This window comes from Cetorhinus maximus, chromosome 25, assembly GCF_964194155.1.
Source record: "Cetorhinus maximus chromosome 25, sCetMax3.hap1.1, whole genome shotgun sequence".
NCBI lineage: Eukaryota > Metazoa > Chordata > Chondrichthyes > Lamniformes > Cetorhinidae > Cetorhinus > Cetorhinus maximus.
In genome coordinates, this window is record NC_135903.1 from 37033204 (window position 1) to 37058117 (window position 24914).

The 24914-nt window shown below is 41.9% G+C and overlaps 1 protein-coding gene across 2 annotated transcripts in view; it reads left to right on the forward strand.

Annotated features, from left to right (window-relative positions):
• The window catches only part of nsfa (N-ethylmaleimide-sensitive factor a), a 311021-nt gene that overhangs the window by 248465 nt on the left and 37642 nt on the right, over positions 1–24914 (forward strand). For both annotated transcript variants that reach the window (XM_078529818.1, XM_078529817.1), the window contains exons 18-19: positions 12281–12415; positions 15910–16023. In XM_078529818.1, coding sequence (XP_078385944.1) covers positions 12281–12415; positions 15910–16023 — 249 coding nt within the window. The remainder of the gene's footprint in view (positions 1–12280; positions 12416–15909; positions 16024–24914) is intronic.

The window sequence follows — 24914 nt, forward strand, 5'->3', positions numbered from 1 at the left end:
CACCTCACACTTATCCGGATTAAATTCCATTTTCCACTGACCAGCCCATCTATATCCTTCTGTACTGTAAGGTTATTCTCCTCACTATTTACCACCCCACCAATCTTCGTGTCATCCGCGAACTTACTGATCAACCCTCCTACATTCAAGTCTAAATTGTTTATATATACCACAAACAGCAAGGGACCCAACACTGATCCCTGTGGAACCCCACTGGACACAGGTATCCAGTGACAAAAACACCCCTAGACCATCACCCTCTGCTTCCTGCCACTTGGCCAATTCTGGATCCAATTTGCCAAATTGCCTTGGATCCCATGGGCTCTTACCTTCATTATCAGTCTCCCATGCGAGACCTTATCAAAAGCCTTGCTGAAGTCCAAGTAGACCACGTCAAATGAATTGCCCTGATCTACATACCTGGTCACCTCTTTGAAAAATTCAATCAAATTGACCAGACATGACCTCCCCTAAACAAAACCGTGCTGACTGTCCTTGATTAATCCCTGCCTCTCCAAGTGTAGATTAATTCTGTCCCTCAGAATTGCTTCCTATCTTTTCCCCACCACTGAGGTTAGACTGACTGCCCTGTAGTTCCCTGGTTTTTTCCTTTCTCCTTTCTTGAATAACGGTGCCACATTGGCTGTCCTCCAGTCCTCTGGCACCTCACCTGTGGCCAGAGAGTTATTGAAAATTATTGCCAGCGCCCCTGCTATCTACCCCCTTGACTTGTCTGGGATATATTTCATTCGGGCCTGGAGATTTATCTACTTTCAAGCCTGCCAGACCACTTAGAACCTCCTCCCTTTCTATGCTAACTACTTTAATTATATCACAGTCCTTATGCCTGATTTCCATACCCACGTCCTCACTTGTGAACACTGACACAAAGCATTCATTTAGAACCCTACCTAATTCTTCCGGCAGGTTGTGACTGAGAGGATCATCCTGATTATTATTCATGACGTGGTCATCACTGGCAAATACCTACTCTCCAGCGCATCTAGTGCTGATGATTATATTCTTGTCCAGAAAGCATCTTGGCAATACACTTAGCCATATTAGAGTCTGGAATTTGCATTTCAAACCAGGTCCAAACACACGCAATCTGCCCCAGTTGGTTAGGGTGGTTACCATTTTAGGGAGGACTGGAACCCATGATGGTTGCTTGCTGTCACTCTATTCTCATGAATGCCACCTTGCAGATTTGTAGATATTTATTTGAAAAAGGTAGGGGGCAGTCATGGTTCTACAGTGAATTCCGGTGGTCAGCGATGGAACAGGAATGCTGCAACATCATCTCTTCCATATCTTAACTGGCCAAATCTTTGTCACAGTTGTAAGACAATAGTTGAAATGTCCTTTCAGCTTTGTTACTATGGAGACTAGTCTTTCTGTTCCTGTGAGGCAAGGGTCCTAAGCTGCAGGTCTTGCCTTCAGAAAGATACCCACAACATGAAATTTATTTTAAGATTTTCAAGGAGCAACACACACTTAAGAAATAATTTTGCTAGGAAGCATGACTCTCAGCAATTTTATTTTTTTTAAATCCACTATTTACTGCATTGTTTTCAACAAGATCATGCTTAAAAATTTCAGCCAATGAAACATTATTCTACTTTTGGCAACTATCAGGCACTTGCATGTGTCTCCAGTACATTACACCTTAAGTCTCTGCCTTAGAAGAGGGCTTCCATCGCAACATTGTCTCTCTCTCTCTTTCAAAACCTCCTTAGGACTTCTGAGGTTGCTGAATTCTGCTGATTTTTATATGGTTGATACGTTGATTCAGTGTCATTAGTAACTCAGTCTTTCTGTGTCACCCAGTCTCTAAGTTACTGTGTGAATCACATTGATTCCCTGTTAGCCATCCCATAAATATTGGAATTTAGGCAATAATTGAACATTCCCAAATTTTGTTCTTGTGTAATTGGTCCACGAATAGCTTAGGTACCAGAAGCAAAAAGAATCAAAATGAGAGAGAGAAGCTATCAGGAGGTTTTGCCCTCACAAGACTCTGTCCCACACTTTTTGACAAATCAGCAAGACTGATATTGATATCTTGAGATTGGAGATTTTGGTTTAAACATGGAGACTAAAAACTAAAATGAAAGAGGCAACAGTGACTGCAAATTATAGGGTGAAATCAAGGAAATGCATAGACAAACTGATTCAGTGTTCTCTTTAATACAAGTTTATGCTACTTTTAATAATTCGTTCATGAGGCGTGGATGTCGCTGGCTGAGCTAGCATTTATTGCTCATCCCTAATCGTCCATATGAAAGTGGTGATGAGCTGCCTTCTGTCCATATGGTGTAGGTATGCCCACAGTGCTATTAGGAAGGGAGTTCAAGATATTGACCCAGCAACAATGAAGGACACTACACAGGAAAAACAAAGTCCTAAAACTTGTACCCGCTATGTCTGATGGTGTTATGGGAGGGCACCAGTCTTCTATGCAGAAGAACACCAACTAAAACAAAGGATCCTCTTATTACTTTTTCCTCATTGCTTTACCCCTTCCCCTATGAAGGTTCTGTCTCCTGTTAAGATGTAATTTAGCTGTTGCTAAATCATTCTCTGGCATTTGCCAAAGTGGATATCCTTCATGCGCGTCAGACAATGTATGCTAATAGGTCTGACCATGGTGATGAGAGATTGATATTACAGCCCAACCAGGTTATGCGCTCTCCCAATGTTTGTACATTGAACATGCAGTTTCTGGAGTCACCAGATAACAGCAACAGGAACCATGATTGGGTTTTAGGAAAAAAAGTTATAGCTCAGTTGCAACCTTTGCCATTGTAACCATTGTGAGATGTGGTGTAAGTGGACTTCTTGCTGAACAAACAATAGTTTTAGAACCATTAGGAGGCACCTCTGCATTTGAAGGTTCCCCACCCTCAGCTTTCTTGAGTTTTTCTGTGTGGTTTTGGTGGGGAGCTTTCTGTTGTGCAAAAGTAGCAACAAAGATATTTTCTTCCAATAATACAAGATAGAAAAAACTTCACCCTGTCACACACACTTCTGTGAAACACAATCATGTACAATGGGAAGAGAGTAAAAAAAACAGTGGGAAGTGCTAGAACAACAGGGCACCCTTACTGTGATCAGCTTTTATTTTACAAAGAATTTGAGGCAAAGTATCTTGCCTGAATGCAAATAGGAAGCTGTTTCCTAAATTTTTTTTTAACTAAAATATCTTGGGTTTTCATTAACCTTTTAAAATTTATTTCCCCTCCTGCATTCTCCAAATGCACAAATCAAAGGGGAAAAGTTCTGACATGTCAGTGACAGAATTAAAGTTGTATGCTGGCAAGGAAGTAAAAAGAGGTGCTAACTCTGTTCTCTATCCTTATTAACACTGCATTCACATAATATTGAATATTGCTGTAAGGCCTTAGGCATTCTTGAGTGGTTTCCAAAGTATTTGAGTGGTTGAATTCCATGTTGAACTTGGAAAGTTCTTAATCAGCATTTCCTATACTTCAATACCTCGTGAAAAAATTATTCTGTAATTATTGGGCTTTACTTTTTTTAAACTTTGCAGGTTGTTGTGCAACCGGCCGACTTGGTGTAAACTGAAACAGGAATTCAATGCTGAGCAAAGACTGAATTACTTGCATACCTGTTGACCCCATTTTGTTTCTCCAGGCAGTTTGCAGAAGAACGCTTGTTTATGCGCTTCTCTCTGCATCCCATTTCTGCTGTTTGAAAAAAGAATTAACCTTTTTTTGGTGCAGTGCGTAGATCATGATTTGTATGAAGTGCTGATGATAGGCACGTTAACAACAATAATATTCCATAGAAATTATCTCAAGATATTGTCTGTAGGTCTCCCTACTGAATTTTCTGTTCCAGGCACCTCTATTTCCTGCTAGATTCTCACCAACCCTGGCTGCCAGAAGCTGCAGTAGAGCAGCTGTGTTGAATCTCTTGAATTGTTCTCTTGCTCTCTGGGCAAAGTCTCTGGCCTAGGCTTCAGTCCTGTTCCAGTCTTGGATCAGTAAACTGTGAAAGGAATCGTAGTTCTTGGCCAGTTTCTGACTAGCTTGTGGCAGAGAAAATTAAGACAAGATGACTACCACTCCTAATATTGCTGCAAGATCAAAATAAACTTAAAAATGCAAGGTGTGAAAAAACTGGTTATGCAATAGATAAGTGCCCTATCCTTTCAACTCTGGACTAAGGGTTTAAATTCAACCACACCTACTGAATGAAAACATCCTATTTGTTCTTCTGTGTGTTTCCCATATAAAATTAATTTGAACAGTCTCTGGGCACAGAGTGATAATCTCACCCAAAAGCCACAAAGTGGCTGGTAATGTAAGACGCAATTGTGCAGTTGGAGATTTTCTTTTGAGGTTTGTTTAACTTTCGCATGGTCCAAGTGGTGTAGAAGAAACATCAGGTCATGACCACAGAGAACACACATGCAGGGTTCCCAATGAGGAAAAAGTGTTTTGTTCCTCCGTGTTTATGTTACTTATTTTGTGTAAAAAAAAATAAGCTACAGAAAAAAAGTTTCAACTGTATATGATAATGGTTAAAGTACCCGAAAGATTTTTTTCAGCAATGAGAGGCTTCACTTTTTTTCTTAAACTGTAAAGAAATATTTGCATTTATAATAACCCCTTTCAAGACTCAGATGCCTAAAACACTTTATTACCAATGAAGTACTTTTGAAGTATAGTCACTGTTGTAACATTGGAACCATGGCAGTCAGTTTACATACAGAAAGTTCCCACAAACAGCAATCTGAGAATGAGCAGATAATCTGTTTAGTAATATTGGTTGAGAGATAAATATTGATCAGGACACTGGGAAGAACTCCCCTGCTCATCTTTGAAATGGGATCTTTTACATCCACCTGAGAGGGCAAAAGAGCCCTCAGTTAAAGTCTCGCCTAAAATGCACTTCTAATCATGCAGTGCTCCCTCAGTACTGAATTAGTGTGTCAGCCTGGATTATAGACTCTAATCTCTAAAATGGGACTTGAGCCCACAATCTATTGATTCCTAACAAACTGAGCCATGGCTGAAAATTTGATACAATTCGTATGCTGCTTTACTGTTTAGCATAGCTGCAGGCGGCAGTTTATTCTTCTTCGATGGTGCTTTAAGCTTGATTAAATGGAGCTGCTGCATTCAGCAACCCTCAGACCATCAAAATAGTGAATATCACTCAAGCCTCCAGAACCTGGAGCACCTGGGACAATGTAAGCAGTGTTTCTGTTGCTGTTTTTCTTTTGGGAACGTGGATAGCCAGAGCCCCAATATGTTTTCCAGGATTACCAGCATAAACCAGCCCTTGCTCAGTAGCAGAAACCTAAGTCACCAATTGCGACTTTCCAGCAAATGTGTGTGAGCGAGTTTGTACATTAGCAGTGTTGCTGCATTAGTGTGGCATCTTCATTTGCATTACGGGGTGAGGGTGGATTCCACAGAATTTGGCACACCATATTACAGAAGCATCTCTGGATTAAAAGTGTATTATGATGGCTCGGGAGGAAGGAAGAAAGGGAAAGAACAGTGTTGCAGTCCCTATCAGTTAGCCTCTCTGAGCCATCAGGGTATTTAACACACCACAGGTAGCATGAATTGAGAAACACTGTTAATCCTGTAATTGAAGTTTAGACCACAGTAAAAGAATTTGCCAAGTGTTTGGATTGGGGGTGGGGAGGACCAGATACAGTACTGCTCTTTTTCAGGCTGATTCTCTGTTCTAACATACTTGAGTCAAGGCCCAAGTTGAATTTGAATAGAGGGACAATGTTGATTAAATAGGCTGGATTTAGTAAATGTGGAGTGAATATAAATTACTCTCTTCTCTGCTCTCTCCCCCCTGCCCCTCCCAGCATAAAATTGCCAGTTTACTGCAGTAGAACAGGACAAGACTGCCTTAATACACTTTCATAACTTGCTCAACGTGGATTTCAAAACATCCGTGTTACTAAATGCATCTTTGCCTTTTCTTTGCTGCCATTTTAACTAAGAAAACACTTAGTTTTCCAGATTGCCTTGCTTCCTGCCATTATTATAGTCCACAAGCCTTTCTTACAAGCAGGGTTGCTGGTGTAATTCCTAATTTGTGTATTGTAATATAAATTCACCTTCCAAGATAAGGTTGCATTCTGTGTGTGTGTTAGCTGTTTCTTAACTTTTATGCTGTTAGGTGAGTACAATGAACTCTATGGAAACTGTTGTTGATGTTGAGGTGCTGGTGTAAATCTGCAAACAGGCCTGATATCTCACATGTCACTGTCACCTGTATCTTCCTTCTATCAGTGGAAGTGTGTCAGAAGCTGTTTTACCAGTAAGACGAGCCAAGGCATATTCAGCCTCACTATATTTGAGGGAAATAAATTAAGTCAGAACCTAGATATTTTCAGGAAAAGGCCAAACAAGCAGGTTCCTTTTTCATATTTTTCAGCCTTTTCTCTGTAGAAACATTGAATTGTCTGAATTCATTTATACTATTCCAATTTGATGACCTTCCAGATTCGTTATTACACAACTAGCCATTGAATCATGATGACAGAGAACAAGGCCATTTGGCCCATTGAGTCCATGCCATTTTCTATTGAAGTCTAGTCAACCTCATTCCTTGCTCTGCCCTTGTAGCCCTGCAAGTCTATTTCTCTCAAGTGGCCACCCAGTTTTCTTTTGAAATTATTGATTTTTTTCTCTCTTGGTTGGGAAAGTTCCTCTAATTTTGTTTTGCATTTCTAACTTAAGTTGTGACTCCTAATATAGTATTTGATCCCTTCACCATAGTGAGTGATTTACCTGGATCTATATTGTCAACTCCATTCATGGTCTTGAAAACGTCACTTGTCCCTTATTAGAGCCACAGAAATGCTACGGTGCAGAAAGAGGCTATTCAGCCCATTGTGTCTGCACCAGCCAAAAAAGAGAGAAAAAAATAAACTAGCTGCTCTTCTTAATCCCACTGCCCAGCACCTGGCCCATAGCCTTGCAGGTTAAAGCAGTTTGGGTGTAGATCCAGGCACCTTTTTAAATAAATTGAGCATTTCAGTCTCAACCACTAATTTAGGCAGTGAATTCCAGATGCCCACCACCCTCTTGGTGAAAAAGTTTTTCTTTATGTCCCCTCTAATCCTTCTACCAATCATTTTAAATCTATGCCCCCTGGTAATTGACCCCTCAGCGAGGGGAAATGGGTCTTTCCTGTCTACCCTATCTAGGCCCCTCATAATTTTGTACACCTCAATTAGGTCACCCCTCAGCCTCCACTGTTCTAAGGAAAACAACCCTAGCCTATCCAATCTCTCCTCAGCTGCAGTTTTCAAGCCCTGGTAACATTCTTGTAAATCTCCTCTGTACTTTCTCCAGAGCAATTATGTTCTTCCTGTGATGTAGTGACGAGAACTGTACACAAAATTCCAGCTGTAACCTAACCAGCATTTTATACCGTTCCATCGTTACATTCCTGCTTCTTTTTTTCCATTTTCTGAAGATAGCCAACTTAACTTCCTAAAACTTTTCTTTTGTGTTTCTGTGCTATGGGTATGTGACGGACATCCTGCATCACACAGAAAATGAAATACTTTTGAGGAATTTGCCGAGCTACATTGGCTCCTAGTCCAGCAATGTTAAAATTCTCCCACTTCTTTCCAAATGTCTCCATGGCCTCGCCCCTCTATCTCTGTAACCTCCTTCAGCCTGACAACCTTCATGAGATCCCTGCACATTTCAGATTTTGGTCTCTTACACACGCTCGATTTTAATTGCTTCATGTTCGGCAGCCATGTCCTCAACAGCTCGGAATTTTCCCCTTAAACCTTTTGCCTCTTGCCTCTTCATCCTCATTTAGGATGACCCTTAAATTAAATTGTTTGACCAACATTTTAGCCATCTGTCCTGATATGCCCTTATATGACACATTTTGTTTGATAATGTGCCTTGGGATGTTTTATTATGGTAAAGGTACTATATAAATGCAATTTGCTGTTTACAAATCAATGATAAAAATTCTTCCAATATTTAATAATTTGTTTATTCTAAACAATGGTGCGATCGTGTGAGGAACTTGATCGAACTAAAAATTTATTAAGCATTTTCTCGAGAATGGCCAAAACTGTTCAGAGAAAAAAAGGACTTGGATTTATAGAGTCATTCAAGGCACTGAAGGAAGCCTTCAAGTCCATGTCAGCTCCCCAGTCAGCCCCACTCCCCATTCTGTCCCCATTGCCCTGCAAGTTTATTATTTCAAGCGCCCATCCAATTTTATTTTGAAATTATTGATTGTTTCTGCTTCCACAACCCTTGTGGGCAGTGCGTTCCAGGTCATTACCACTCGCTGTGTAAAAAGGTTCTTCCTCACTCCTGCATCTCTTGGCCAAAATCTTAAATCTGTGATCCCGAGTCCTTGTTCCATCATGTACTGGGAAGCGTTTATCTTTGTCTACTTTATCTAAGCCTGTCATAATCTTGTCCACCTCTATAAAATCTTCCCTCAATTGCCTTTGCTCCAGGAGAACAACCCAAGCCTCTCCAACCTAACCTTGTAGCTAAACTACTCTTTCCCCCCACCCCCTCCATCCCCACCCCACCAATCTCTGGAACCATTCTGGTAAATCTCCTCTGAACGCTCTCAAGGACCTTCACGTCTTTCCTAATGTGCGGTGACCAGAGCTGGACAACAGTTCTTTAGTTGGGGCCTAACCAGATGAGACCTGACGGAAGATATAGAATTACATACAACTTACAAACAACAAAAAAACAGGAGGCTATTTGGTCCAACTGATCAATGCCAATATTTATATTCTACACAAGCCTCTTCCCACTCTAATTTCCTCTTCCCACCTTGCTCCATATCCCTGTATTCCCTCCTTCATTTGTGCACCAATCCCACCCTTAAATGCTGTCATGTTCATCCCCTCCCTGTTGTAGCAAGTTTCCTATTTTCAATACTCTAAAGATATTTCTTCTACTTCCTTTAATGTGTCAGTTGCGACCTTATATTTATGCACCTCAGACTCGATCTCAAGTAGAAACAATTTTGCTACATCCACCTTATGAAACCACTTCACAATTTTAAACGTTCATTAACATCCACACAAGGGTAGGTTAAAATGCTTTAGCTGTATTTTTGGTTGTAGCTTTACGAATTCATAACACCATCAGAAATGTGTTTTTGGCTTATTCTAAAATGTTAACCCATATGTGCTGTTATTAGTGAAAATTGATTAAAGCAAAACTCAACATTCAAAATTTTTCTTTGTCCCCTTGATATTTGTTTGCATCCACAACATACTTTCAGGAAGATGCAGAGAGTCTACATAAGTCATAGAGCATCTGTTCCCCCGACCATTAAAATAGGGTCCTACTATTTAGTCCGAGAATCATTGGTCATACCATTGTACTATTGGTAAGTTCCAGAATCAATGGTCGAATTAATTAATTTATTCGAGTTATTTTTGTCGCATCTTAGCTGGTTTACTCACCCTACCTTTTCTGAAGGTGCTGACATGTTGATGGCTACAATTCCACTGGTGGCCTCTGGTCAAGATAACCATTCTTCTGTGAACCTGGACAGTGTCTCACAGCAGCCTATATGGGAGTGTCATAGCCACAACTGATCCTTATTCAAATGTCACTTCATGGATTCTTGGATAGTGATCAGGAGCTCTGATGTTTCCCTTCCCAACTGAGGTGCTGCTACCAGTGAGAGTCTTACCTACCTCCCCTCCCCTCCCTTCCCCCATCACCTCCATAATCCATCTGAGGTCAACTAATTCAGCATAGGCAGGTTCTCCCTGCTGCATAGGTCCCCCTTAATTTTTTGCATTAAGCAGATGAGCCATGAGGCGAGAGAGAATTCTGTTACGGACATGGATGAGAGAGAAATAAAACCCCTGTTCCATTCTCTTTACTGTCTGTAATCGGTGTGTTTTTGAAAGGGAAGCTGTGTGTTCCTTAACCCCTGAGTGGATTGGTCAATTTGAAGAACCAGCAGTAAGCTTTTCATGAGTCAAATAGAGGGTTATATATTCACACATCCACCCTGAAAATCTAATGCTGTGTCAGTCACTCAGCACTACGCACACTCAGGCTCTCTCCCTATATCTCTATCTCTCCACCTCTCTCTCTCTCGCTTTGTCTGTCTCTCTCTCCCTCTCGCTTTGTCTGTCTCTCTCTCCCTCTCGCTTTGTCTGTCTGTCTCTCTCTCTCTCTCGCTTTGTCTGTCTCTCTCTCTCTCTCTCTCTCGCTTTGTCTGTCTCTCTCTCTCGCTTTGTCTGTCTCTCTCTCTCTCGCTTTGTCTCTCTCTCTCTCGCTTTGTCTGTCTCTCTCTCTCTAGCTTTGTCTGTCTCTCTCTCTCTAGCTTTGTCTGTCTCTCTCTCTCGCTTTGTCTGTCTCTCTCTCGCTTTGTCTGTCTCTCTCTCTCTCGCTTTGTCCGTCTCTCTCTTTCTCGCTTTGTCCGTCTCTCTCTCTCTCTCTCTCGCTTTGTCTGTCTCTCTCTCTCTCTCGCTTTGTCTGTCTCTCTCTTTCTCGCTTGTCCGTCTTTCTCTTTCTCGCTTGTCCGTCTCTCTCTCTTTCTCGCTTGTCCGTCTCTCTCTTTCTCGCTTTGTCCGTCTCTCTCTTTCTCGCTTTGTCCCTCTCTCTCTTTCTCGCTTTGTCCGTCTCTCTCTTTCTCGCTTTGTCCGTCTCTCTCTTTCTCGCTTTGTCCGTCTCTCTCTCTTTCTCGCTTTGTCCGTCTCTCTCTCTTTCTCGCTTTGTCCGTCTCTCTCTCTCTCTCTCTCTCGCTTTATCTGTCTGTCTCCCCCTCCCCATTGTGCGGCTCTAAAAATTAACAGCATCAATTTGCCATATATCTGTGGCTGATTCACCACAAGTAGCGAGTATAATTGACAATACTCGTTTAGGGGAATTAATACTGGCCAGGACAGCAACTCTGCTCTTCAAGGGTGCTGTGAGATCTTTTACATCTATCCAAGAAGGCAGGTGTGATCTTGATTTGACCTCTCTTCTGAAAGCTGGCATCTCTCGACAGTGTAGCACTTCCTCATTAACTGTGGTGAAGTGACCCTATGTGCTCAAGACTCTGGAGTGGGACCTAAACTCAGTATTCTGACTCCAAGATTAGAAAGGTACCAAAAGAATTTCATGTTCTTTGCTGCATGTTATTTGAGTGTACAGCCAACACCTCCCAAACTGCCTGGAGTTCTTCTGAAATGTGACTGAATGGGCAGGGATCCCAACATTGGGTAAAATAGGGGTCTTGAGCAGTGTGACCAGTTCAGGTATTCTCCCAGAGGCAGCTTCATAATTGACTGTCTCTGGACTTGCCTTCCAGTTAAGGACGGCAGGTGGGATGTAGATGCTGCCTGCTCAATCAAAGAGCTGGCTCCTCTTGTGCCTCAGCAGCTCCACGGGGGGAATTGGGCACTGCTGAGGTAGCTTGTGGTGATAGGCTTGGAGAGGATTATATAAAAATTAAAATTTTGAGGGGCCACTGGGCTAAGCAGGCGAGGACCTTCCACTGGGGCCACGATGGGACAGCCTTCCCTGTCCATGCCCCCTCTTTGGTACATGGAGTCTCCAGCTCTGGCCCCCCCCACCAAGAGAGACTGTCTCTCTGAAGCTGGGGACCTTCAGCTTGCTTGTGGGGTGGGGTGCGGGTCTCCTCTGGCCTAGGAAAATTGCCCTTAAGAGGCCACTTAATTACTTAACTTAATTGCTTAAATAGGCGTTCAGCATAGAATAGATGTTTGAGATCACACTTGGAAATGCTGAAAACCAAAACTCAGTGGAGTGATTGGATGTGTATCTGCTCCCTTAGTTCCCCACAGCTTGTAATTTCCAAAACATGGGGAGCTACCAAGTGAGATTGGGACATTTAATCAGTGGCAGGGGAGGTGGAATAGAATTTGCAGGATCCAGACCACAAGAATTCAAGTAAAGGACTCATTCTGTCTTTTTCCAAATCAGTGGCTACAAAGATACTAGAGCTGCCCCACCTAATGTTCCATCTAACTTTCTCTCACTGGACAATGAGAAAAGTTGAGAAACAGAACTGAATTTCAAACTGGAAACTTCCCACAGCTGAGTAGGTTGTGAATAGTGACCAAAGTTAATGTGAAGCAGCAGATTTGCCAATGGCCCTGGTGGAGGTTGCTCAAGCGCATTTAATTTTAATTTTGTCCAAATGGTGAAAGGAATAGAATTTATTGATCTTGATGTGACTTTCTGAAGGGGTGTGGCTTGCTGTATCTGATTTACTTGTTTAACGTTGTGTCTTGCATTGGTGTTTACAGGGCCGTAAGCTGTTAATCATTGGGACCACCAGTCGTAAAGATGTCCTTCAGGAGATGGAGATGATGGATGTTTTCAGCACCAGCATCCATATTCCTAACATAAACACAGGGCAACAGTTAATGGAAGCTTTGGAGGTAAGCCTGTCCTTACAGATAATACGACCAGCAGCGTATTAGAAATTAATGGAATAGGATCATAGGTTGCAGCAGAAAAGGAGGCCATTTGGACCATTGCGGGTCTTTGTCAGCTATTTGCAAGACCAATTTATCTAGTCCCCATGCTTTCCATATGGCCTTACAACTTCAGGTGCTTATCCAATCTGAAAGCCCCAATTGAATCTGTCTCCACCACTACCCTTTCAGATAGTGTATTCCAGATTGTAACTATTTGCTACTTTTTTTTTGGAAAAAACATTCCTGTTAAGTCACCTTCACTTCACATCTGCTGAAGATAACTCCCAGGCTCAAAGGGTGCAGCAGTTACTTTAGAGCTCACATAATTCCATCAATGCACTTTTCTTTGTAATAATACCAGCCCAATAAATATGCTGCGCTCTCCCATGTCAGTGGGTCATCTTGCTTGATTTAATAATTACTAACCATGCTCCTGCAATCTGAAGCTGCGCAACTTGTGTTTAATAACTCATGCCTCTGTCTTTCCAAGTCTCTACATTCTCGTGTTCATAATCTAAAAGGAAGGCTAATGTCAAGTGAGTTACTGAGCACCTGGTACCTGGGATCACTTGGCATAATGGGCAGAATTTAATACCCGGGGGGGTGGGGGAGCTCTGGGTGGTGCCATGTCATTGGGCAGAAAGATGTGGGGCGGAGGCCCCACTGCTTTCCCAACTCACCCCAATTAATCCTAGGGTAAGGAAGGTGGAGGTTGGCTTTCCTGCCTGTAGGCCTTTAAATGACCAGTTAAGGACCACTTAAGAGCCTCATCTCAGTGCCATTGGTATTAAGCCAGTAGTTGGGGTGGGTGTTGTCCCACACTATCTGGACAAGACACCAGGTATACTCGGGGCCTGTTTACAGTATTGGTGGGAGACGCCCCCTGATTAGGCACCCTGTGCCCCACAGAGGGGCCAGCCAGCAGCAAGAACTGTCCCCCATGCGAAGACCCCATTCCCTGCATCCTCCAAACCAACGACTACAGCACCTCACACCCGCCTGCCCCCACCTCCCAAACTCCCACACCGCCAGGACCATGAGGCTGTCGCCCCTTTTTTTAATGGTTCTCCAGTGATGCTACTGGTCCTAAGCCTACTGCCATCCCAGCCACACACCATCCTGACTTGGAAATATATAGCTGTTGTTGCTTGGACCGCTTGGTCAAAAACCTGGAACTACTTTCCTAACTGCACTGTGTATCTGCACCAAATAGACTGCAGCGGTTCAAGACTGTGGCTCACCACGACCTCCTTGAGGGCAAGTAGGGATGGGCAGCAAATGCTAGCCTTGCCAGCAGCACTCCGATGCCATGAAAGAATAAAAAAATGTGCATAGGTGAGGATGCTCCCCATTTCAGACTGACCAGGGTGTGGTTGCTTTACCCATCCATGCCAAAGGTACTGGCCCAAACTCAAGTGAATCATTCTGAAGGGCACGCTTCTGTGATGACGCAGCTTGTGAAAGATGCGTGGTTTTTCAGAAATTGAGTCAGTAACAGTAAACGACAGCGATGCAGTGCTCGTTCTTGACACTGCAGTAAAATAATAGGCAGGGCAGAACTTCTACATGCCTATGTCCAATTGTTAATGCAACTTTATTGCAGTGCAAACCAGAAATTAAAAGTTTTAATGTAATTGAGATGCAGGAGTTTACCCCAAAGCCATAGCATTTGTGCAGTCTAAGATACTGCCTCCATATCTAAGACATAAGGACATCTGGTCCACAGCGGCCCATCATGTTTAATCTTTTGTGAATAATTAATCTGGGGTGCGTTACATCTGATTTAGTTGCCTCATATTCTAGGTTGAATTGAAAATGAACATTGTCCTTATGAATGCTGTGTGGCAGGTCCAGTTGTACATTTAATCATTCCAAAGGCCAGCACTTTGCTGTACTTAAATACTGGGATCTCAACTCATACACTTAATCGCTCCCCCCACCCCTCCTATTGGAGGAACAGAAATATCCCCAGGAATGCTCGGAAATCATTCATTTTAATCCTCATGTCTCAGGACCTTAAAACAACTTTTCTGAAAACTCTTCAGTGCATTGAGATACATAATGTTAGTACGAGGGAATAAAGCATTTGAGCACCTGTTAAAGGTCGGTTATCCTCATAGATCAGGGTTAGCATAACTAGGTACAGAGTAAGATTCTGTGCAACTAGATTCTGCAATCTTCAACTGAGGTTGAGGACCTCCTACCGCCCCAGTGTAATATTTTCCTGATTCCTAAATCAGTAGTCCTAAGGCTTCACTTGTGAAAGACTGCATATTGGTGCTGGATTATGCTTTTTTTCTCGCTGTGCATCCATGCTAGGAACTAGGCTGCCTAAACTACTTTTGACAAAGGACCCTTGCAGCCAGCAAAGTGAATTGCATTCCATGAGTCTATGATGGAATTGGGTCATTCAGCATGTAGCCCATGAGACTCCCAGTATCCCACATCTCTCTTTACTTCAAAGTGTAACACACATTGTAGCTAAAAACAACATACCTTTTTGAAAAAATAAAACTATATTCAAGGCGTCTTGAATTAAGGAAGCATGCATAATATTTGGCCAATATTTGGGTCAGTTTTTTTTTGCAAGAACTTGAGCAATGATCAAACATTTGAACTTTTTGATCAAAGTTGCTTTCATATAATGTGTCACAATTAGTTGAATGGCATGTCATTAAGCCTTGCTATCAATAATTTATTCCTTTGAAAGAATGCATTTAATGTAGGTTGATATCAACACTTTAAATGAATGCAGTTGTCAGTAATTTTAAACCCATTTTGCTATCGCATCAGTGCACCTGGACAGGTTTCAATTCTATGTAGCCGTAACTGTTCATGGGTAACCTATCCATATCTTACAGTATTTTGTCTTGTTGCATACTTATGCAAGTGAGCTGTCTTTGCTATCTCATTGTTATGGCTTTACACTGGTGGAAGGCAACTGGCGAAATTCAGTACATCAGATGGTAAAAAATTGTTGCCTTGTTAATTGCAGTGTATATCCAATAGATTATTTTGCACACCATCTATTTTACTGTTAAACCTCCTCTGAATCAGCTGGTTAAGTCAGTAGTTAAACCATGTAAACTTTCATGGTCTCAGTTGGTCAACTAGCACCTGGTTAGTACTTGGCTGACTAAGGCTTTGAAAAGGGAGAAGAAAAGCAGCTAAGCTTACATTCCATGATACCTCATGGGGAAACTCTTATGGAGTGAGTGTTGAGCGGGAACAGAATCAAGTATGGTGAGGTGCCCTCTGTACTGAGCGTCATGCTGTTACTCATTGGGCTTTCACATGGGCGAGGTACCAGAAGGGAGCTGGCATCTGTGGAATTACATCCCAGTGAGAGATCATACCTTTGGGAGTTGGCAGGGGAGTTGGGGAGATGCATGGGGAAGGAAAATGGCAAAGAAAAAATTAGACTTTTTTTAATGACAACTGACTCTGCTTTACAGCTTCTTGGCAGGTTTGATGATCGAGAACGAGCGAGAATCACACAGCATGTGATGGGGAAGACTGTGTGGATTGGCATTAAGAAACTGATGATGATAATTGAAATGTCACTGCAGGTGAGTTTAAACATTTCCTGTCTTCATGCAATGATTGAGAAGTGAAACAGCTCTTCAGATTGCTATTTCCCTTTATTGGACAGTTGTCCAGATTGACCATTATTGGACATACCAAGAAGTTCATGCTACGTGCTCGAATTACCAGTCCAGTTGAAATCACTGTAATTTGGGTGACAGGAACTTTGTGAACCTGCCTCAGCAGATGACAGTGGCCTCAATGGGACAGTCAAGTTTGCATTATGAGTCTGTTAGTTGGTTTCTCTTTGAGTCTGGATAGACAGGCAAAGGCTTTTTAAATTGTTGGTTGTGGCTCAGTGAGTGGAATACGTGCATTTTTGGGAATGAGGAAAGGTCCTTGACTGATTTGTGATGCGTTCATTGTTTCCATCAATCCTGCTGTCAGTCTCATATAATCCTTTGCATTTTGTCTGTATCATCTGTAGCTCAGTTATTAGTTATCTCACCTTTGAATCTGAAGATTGTGGTCTGAAGTCCCAAGCGCAAAATGTAGGCTGGCACTTTTTTACATAACTAAGGGAGTGCAGGATTACTGGAGATGCCATCTTTTGCATGAAACATTAAACCTAGGAGCACTTGCTCTCTTAGCTGGAGAACAAATTCAAAGAGCAGAGGAGCTTTCCCAGTGTCCTTTCCAACATTTTTCCCTTTTGTATTAGACAAACAGGTTTTCTGCTCATTTATTTCATTGCTGCATGTGATTTGGGAACGTCCTGATGTCGTGAAAGGCAATATCTAAATACAAGTTGTCTTTACTATTTTTGTTCTTTTCTCTGAATTTGGACTCATGAGAGAAAATGCAATTTTGTTCTTTAGAAAAGGATCCTATTCCTCCCTTCTATTAATTTGTACTGTACAAAAATGAGTGCAAAAGAATGTGCTGCAATTTCAAACAATTTATTTATCACATCCCTAACCATTACTCACTAAAGACTTTTCTCTCACTAGTTCTGCTGCAGGCAGTCTTCCTAAAGGTCCCATATTGCATCCTTGGAATTAGCACTGCTGCACTGGTTCCCAATATCTAAAATGTGTTTTCATAATCAATGCTTACATGATCCAGGATGGACTAACTTCACCAAAGAGCAAGGATATGCAATGGTTGCTTGTAGTTTGTCATTTGTGTCCATGGAGTTGATGCAGGTAATTAATATGGGAATGATTAAGTTACATCATCAAGTAACAGCTGTGGCACTACGCACCACAGACACCTTCCTTGTTGGATCATCGTTTATTTTCATAGCCCTAGCAACAAGAACAAATGTAGGCTTTAGGGAAACTAAGGAGATTCCTTTCCTTTTAGGAAAAGCAGTCCGTGCAAATAGTTTACTTCAGAAGGAAGTTGATCGTGACAGTGGCACTGCAACTAGCTCGAGTTAGGGAAGGGAAAGCTTGTGTATGTGCGCAATTCAGGCAGGGGTGACTAGGAGTGGAAGCCCTGAGCATTTTCTTGTTTCTTTTTTAGTATGCTTTCCCCTCCCTAACTTGAGCTAGTTACAGTGCCCCTATCATGATCAACTTCCGTCTGAAGTAAACTATTTGCACGAACTCCTCTGCTTTTATGACAATGTGTTTATATCAGTTACATAATTATACACACAGTTTTGCCCATTCACATTTGGATGTAGGAGAGTGATTCACATTGAAATGGAACATTTTTAGCTTTTCCCTTCATTGATTCCTCTCGCATGCTTTTCTGAGGTGTTGACATCTTGCTGATAGCTCTGCAATACATTAGCAAAAGATGTTGGCATGCTATTTGACCTTGATTATTTGGCTCACCCCTGCGTTTGCTGACCTGCATCGGCTGTTGGTACAGCAATGCCTCAAATTTAATTTTCTCATCTTCGTGTTCAAATCCTTCTGTGGCCATGCCTTTCTCTAGCTCTACAACAGTCTGAGAACTGCATTCCTATATACCTGGCCCCTGGTGCAACCCAATTTTCCTTCACTCCACCATGGGTCACTGTGCCTTCAGCTCCCTGGCCCCAAAGCTCTCGAGTTCCACCCTTAATATCCTCCACCACTCTATCCATCTCTCCTCCTTAAGACGTCCTTAAAACCTACCTCTTTGTCCAAACATTTGGCCACCTTCTCTAATATATCTCATGGATTGATGTCAAATTTTGTTCCTGTATTGTTTTACCATGTTAAAGGTGCTATATAAATGCAAGTTGTTGAACGAAACACAGCCAAGCTAAATCCTTTCCTCACCCAGCTTGTGCATGTGCGCAGTTAAGGCAGGGGTGACTAATAGTAATTAGGATTGGAAGCCCTGAGCATTTTCTGGTTTTTTTTGGTATGCTTTCCCCTCCCTAACTCGAGCTAGTTGCAGTGCCCCTATCACGATCAACTAATTCCACATAGATCAGGGATTGATCCTGGGATCTTACAACCAGGTGTGGTTGTTGCTCACTTTGGTTGAATTGCCGAGCCATTTGGGAAGCCACTTGGATTTTCTTTAAATATCAAATAGAATGATTAATGCTAATGCCTTTCACATTTAAATAACCATTTTCAAAATCAGTGCAGTTGGTGGATACTGGTTTGAAGGAGCTTCTGAACAAGGTTTCCATCTTTGAACAGATTGTTATAAAGGATTTAATTCCATGCATTTGTGTGTGTGTGTAAGTATGTGTATGTATATATATATATACATACTCTATGTACACATACTCTATATCATTTGTATCATATATAGGTACATATGCACTCTAATTGCTTTATTTAAAGAGGCATCGTGATTTCTAATAAAGACTTGAAACCAAAATGTAAGTGGAAATGCTACACATACAAAAACTGTCAGCAATCGTGAAGAGAAAGTACTAGTTGTCCGGTCAAATAATGCAGTTCGTAAAATGCTGGAAGTATACTACAGTCCTGGTAGCATGTGAAGAAAAAAATGGTTTAAGGAACAGCATCTGCAATCCTATGAGCTAACAATTGGGAGCTGAAGCTCTTTTTGTTAGCTGACTGAAACCTGAAGAAATACAAGTCACTGATCTTTTTGTTTTAAAGTTGTACTCCATCTGAGTTGCTTTTTATATTGGTCTTTGGGTAATATGGAATCCAGGAGGCTGGTTTCAGTGAGCTACCTCCCAGTCTTAACTGCTAAATCTGGCACCCTTATGCCTGACAGACTTGCAAACCCAGTTTTTTTGTTTGTGGGTAGAAAATCTGCCACTGGGCGAATAGGGCTGGAATTGGTCATGTAAGTGCTAGATACTGGTCTGCAGGAATCCACATTAAAATAAGAGCATGTAAAGGAAGTTAAACTAAAGTCGGAGCAACTTGGGAAGACTTGACAGTAAAATTTCAGGGTGTGAAGTTCATGGTCTTGCCACATTGCAAGTGGGGGAAGTCCTACTCTTCAAACCTACTTACTCCTCTACAGTTATTTCGACTGGCAATGTGAGCACAAGGATGCTCCACCACCTTATCTATTATTGTGCTCTAAGGCTTACTGAGTCTATGGCTGCAATTCCATCCTTGGTTCTTTTTTCTTATGCATTCTTTTGTAATATTTTTCTAATGTTCACTTTTCCTGAAGATGCTGACTCTTGTTGGAGTAAGGTTTCGTAAAGACCAGCCCCCAACCCTAGCGCCTCATATATGGCCAATCCTGACATGTGTCTAAAAAATGAATGTTTGCATGCTATTTGGTTGTGTAGGGGCATCGCAAGCAAGCCTGCAGGAGAGGCAAGTGGGAGAGGTTGTTTGGTGCTACCCTCCCATAGTATATGAAGCGTTCTAATCTCTGTGTAGTGACTTCCAAAATGCCAAACTCTTTCTGATTTCTGTAGAAAGTACTTGGTTTAAGTTGGTTTAATTATGAACAAACCTTATTATAGTGAATGCGTTTTGGCTAGCCATGGTTGAACTGAACTAATTATGCAAATACACTTCATACCTACTGTAGACATGAATTACTTTGCTAGCACATGAATACATAACCTTTGAACAGCCCTGACTGTAGTGTTAAATCGTTTGCTTCCTTTCTCCTGTTTTACAAGATTTTCAAATTCTCTCACGCTCTCTCTTTCTTTCTTCCCCCTGCCCTGCAAGGTTATAGCCACTTTTACATTAGAGGAGTGTGGCAGACAAGTTGCTGTCAGTGGTTTTGTGCATACAAATGAAAGAACAAACAACCTTGCTGTTGGGTCAAGCAGCGTGTGAGGTACTCTCGCTGTTGCTGTACGTGGCGCAGGTCTGGCCCATTCCAGACTCCTGCGCGATGGCGATCACTCGAGCCATCTTCCGCTTTATCTGGAGGTCGAAAATGGATCGTGTCCGCAGGGACGCGATGTACAAGCCTCTAGATAAAGGGGGAAAAAACGTGCCCAACATCGCCCTCATACTGATGGCCACCTTTGTGTGCGGCTGCATCAAGCGGTGCGTAGACCCTCAGTACGCAAACACCAAGTGTCACTACGTGCTGAGGTTCTACCTGTCCCCGGTGTTGCGAAGGATGGGTCTGGCCACGCTGCCGCGGAACGCTCCAAGTAGTTGGACCGTGCCGTACCACCTGTCCCTGGTGGAAAAATTTATGCAGAAAAACACCTTTGACCACAAGTCCATCAGGCAGTGGTCAGCACGTAACGTCCTAGAGGCCCTGAGGGATAAGGAGAGGGTGGACCCTGTGGGATGGTTCCCCGAGCAGACTGTCAAAGTCATTTGGCAGAATGCCTCATCGCCAGAACTTTCCAACAAGCACCAAGACGTAGCTTGGCTGGTGGTGAGAAAGGCCCTCCCCGTCAGATCCTTCCTACACGCCAGGAAGCTCACCCCCTCTGCACGTTGCCCTCGAGGTGGCTGTGGTGGGGAAGAGACCGTTGTCCACCTCCTTGTGGATTGTGCCTTTGCAAAGAAAGTCTGGAGAGAGATGCAGTGGTTGCTGTCGAGGTTCATCCCGAGCAGTTCTGTGACACAGGACTCTGTGCTCTACGGGCTGTTCCCAGGGACACACACCGAGACAAACATCAACTGCAGCTGGAGGATCATCAACTCGGTGAAAGAGGCGCTTTGGTCTGCCCGAAACTTGTTGGTCTTCCAGCACAAAGAGTTGTCCCCGACCGATTGTTGCGGACTGGCACAATCCAAAGTCCAGGACTACGTGCTGAGGGACGCACTAAAGCTTGGGGCAGCTGCCGCAAAGGCGCAATGGGGAAGGGTCGCTGTCTAAGACCTTTCTACCACAGCGCACCGAGAGACTGGGAACTGTTTAGAGCCCCTCGGGCTGTACAGATCAAAATGAAAGGCTGTAAATGATTGTAATATTGTTTGTACTGATGCACCTGGTGATACATTTTGTAAAAGTTTAACCTGGATTGTACCCTTGTAATGTTGTTATTGAAATGGTTTGGAATGTGATTGAAGATATTTTATGAATAAAGTATATTTTTACAAAAAAAAAAAAAAAGCTTTTGTTCTGCAGGCTAAATGTAGGGTCTGATCCTGGGTGGTGCACTCCTCTGCAATCTGGTCTCTATTGTGTAATAGAGCTCAGTAGGCCCAAGTAGGCTGGCATCTGCCAGTCCATCTAGTTGGGGAAGAGTGGTGCACGCAGGCCACACTCCTTAGATCAGGGAGGAAAAGTAGGTGAAGGGGTGGCACTGATGTCAAAATGTGGAACATTTAGATTCCCGAAAGGATGCTTATTGATTGAAGCTGATGAGCATAATGGCTACATACATTTTGTAACCGGGTATTTCTATGCGGGTGCAATGCATTTGGCCAATCAAGATCCATATAGTCAGAGATAAAAGATAATAAAGGACCTGCCACATTAATAGATGGACTCTACAGACCACGTAATAGTGGAAAGGGGGCGGAGGAAGAAATATGCAGACAAATTAGGGAATTAAGTATAAAACATAGAATAATAATCATAGGAGATTTCAACCACCCTGATATTAATCGGATAGAAGAGGAAGGTAAATGGGATAAAGAAATGGACTTGCTACAATGTGTACAGGATTCCTTCCTAACTCAGTATGTGAAAAGCCCACCAAGGGAAGATTCATTATTGGATCTAGTGATGGTGAATGAACCAGAGAACAATAAGAGATGCAAAAGTAAAGGAGCATCTAGAAAGCAGTGATCATATCATACACTTGGAGATGATAGAGAAGGGTGTAAGTATGATGAAAATCAAGTTAATAGATTGGAGAAAAGTTGATTTTGTGGGGCTCAGAATAGAACTTGGGAAAATAAAATGGACAGCAATATTGGCAAACAGCAACATAGAACAACATTTAAAATGGTGTTGAATAGAGTGCAGGAAAAAATATATTCCACTAGGAGGAAAGAACAAACTAAACACTACTGGGAGTCCATAAATAAAGAAAAGCATAAGGAAACGATTGAGGGTTAGGAAAGAGGCAGACATTGAGGACATAGACAGCAAAGAATTGCAGGATAAGAGTGAATACAAAGCTATTAGGGGAGAGGTCAAAAACACTATTAGGAAGGCAAAGAAATTAAATGATGAAGGAACTATGAAATTAAATGATGAAGGAACATAAAATAGTAAAACATCAATAAAAACAGAAGGCTGTGATGGGAATAGGATCATTAAGGGATAGGCAAGATAATATTGTAGATAACTAAATAGAGAGGTGGCAGAACGTTGAATAATTAGTTTGCTTCAGCATTTACCAGGGAAATAGAACAGGTAGACATGACATTGAATGATGAGAAGAGCAATGAGACAAATGCATTAAATGATATATTGAATGAACAAACTCCGAGGAAAAAGCTTCTGGTCTGGATGGATTGTATGTACGTATTTTAAAAGAATCTAGGGGAGAGATAGCAGAGGCATTACTGCTCATATTTAATATTGTGTTAGGAAAAGGTGTCATGCCAGGAGACTGACCAGATAGCCAAAGTAATTCCTATATTTAAGAAGAGAGAACAGAATATGCCCAGGGAATTATAGACTAGTCAGCTTAACATCAGTTGTAGAAAAATAATGGAATCCTTACTAAAGGAGGGAATAGAAGAACATCTAGAAATGAGAAACATAATGAACCTCAAAAGGGAAAATCTTACTTGACCAACCTTATTGAGTTTTTTGAGAAGGTAACAGAGTATTGCAGTAGATGTGGTCTATCTTGATTTTCAAAGTGCCTTTGATAAGGTAACCCATAATAGACAAATAAGGTCAGAGAAGGCAAAGTCAGGACAAGTGGCAGAATGGATTGCTTCAAGACAAAGCAGAGTGTGGGAGTAAAGAGTAGTTATTCGGAATGGTAGAAGGTGAGAAATGGTGTTCCACAAGGACCACTGCTGTTCACAATTTATATTTAATGACTTGGACTTTAGAATCAAAACATAATTTCTGAATTTGGAGATGATGCCAAACTGGGGAATGGTCAATACTGAAGAGGACTGCAACAAGTTACAGGAGGGCATTAATAAACTTGCCAATTATTTGCTCATTCTGCAAATGAAGTTCAATGCAGATAAGTGTAAGGTAGTACATTTTGGTAGGAAGAATAGGGAGGTCACTTATTACGTGCAAGGTGCACGTCTAGGTGGGGTAGAGGAACAAAGAGATGTCAGGGTAATGGAACAATGGGATCTTGGAGTACAAATACATTGATCGTCAAAAGTTGTGTCACATATTAGCAAGACCATTTTTTTAAAAAGCAAGTCAAACACTAGACTTTATTTCTAGAGGGATAGAATTCAAAAGAAGGAAAGTTATGCTATACCTGTATTGAGCCTTGGTTGGACCACACTCACGGTACTGTATGCAGTTCTGGTTGCTATACTATGAAAACGATGGAGAGGGTGCAGAAGAGATTTACAAGGATGATTTCAGAAATGCATGGAGAGACAAATCAAGAAAGGATTGACAGGATTAAATCCAAGGACTCCCCTTGAGCACTTCTCTTTCAGTATCACAACCAAAATAAATTAGCTTAAGGTGGTTAAAGGAAACATCCTTTAGATCTGAAATGAAGATGTTCAATGGCAGTCTTAAGATCAAATCCTAGAATTACCCGCCTTGTCTTTTTTGATACTGCTACAGAATTATCCTAATGCACATGTGTTAGATGAATCAGTATGTTCAGATTACCTACCTTTTTAAGTATGATTTTCTTCATTCCTTGCAGTTGCTTGTTCTCCATACTCAGTTTCCACCCTTCAGTTGTCTTTGTGTTGGAAGCTATGTTCACCACCCACCCCCACCCCTGTTTAAATTTTTTCATCTTTGACTTCTTTGATCACAGTGGGTAAACACTAATGCTGTGGTACGAGCCAAACAAATTATAGAGGTTCAGGAGTTGGTTGCTGATATCAGCTTCAATGTCCTTGGGTTCAGGAAGGGGAAGGAACTTGGCATGATGGCCCTAGTCACGTAAATGTCCAATTTGGTACGGCATCTGGGGCTTCCCATGCCTGAGGACTGCACCACACCAAGATTTATTGCCGTTCTGGGGAGGGGTGGTATAGAGGTGAAAGTTGGAGTGGCAAGGAAGGAAGCAAAGAAATATTTGGTGTTTACCTCTTGGATTTGTTTCATGGGATTCAGTAATTAAAATTATTCTGATTGTTGGGAAATTTTTTGTAATGGAAACATGCTTCATTCTCGCAGAAGGACAGGAGCATGCTGTGCACTCAGACAGGCTTGTTTGCTAAAAACATGTCACCTTTAACTTGAACTTTTCCTGCTGTTGTCAGTCTATGTATGGAAATAGAACAAAATGATGTAAATTGAATAGGATTGAATAATAGTACAGAATTGAGAAGCACCATAGGATTTGGAGCTTGATATCTATATCATCTTTAATCGGAGGCTGAGGTATGTATTAAGATTAATTGTGGTTATGTAGATCTCTGTTTGCTTTTTGCATCTTTGTTCT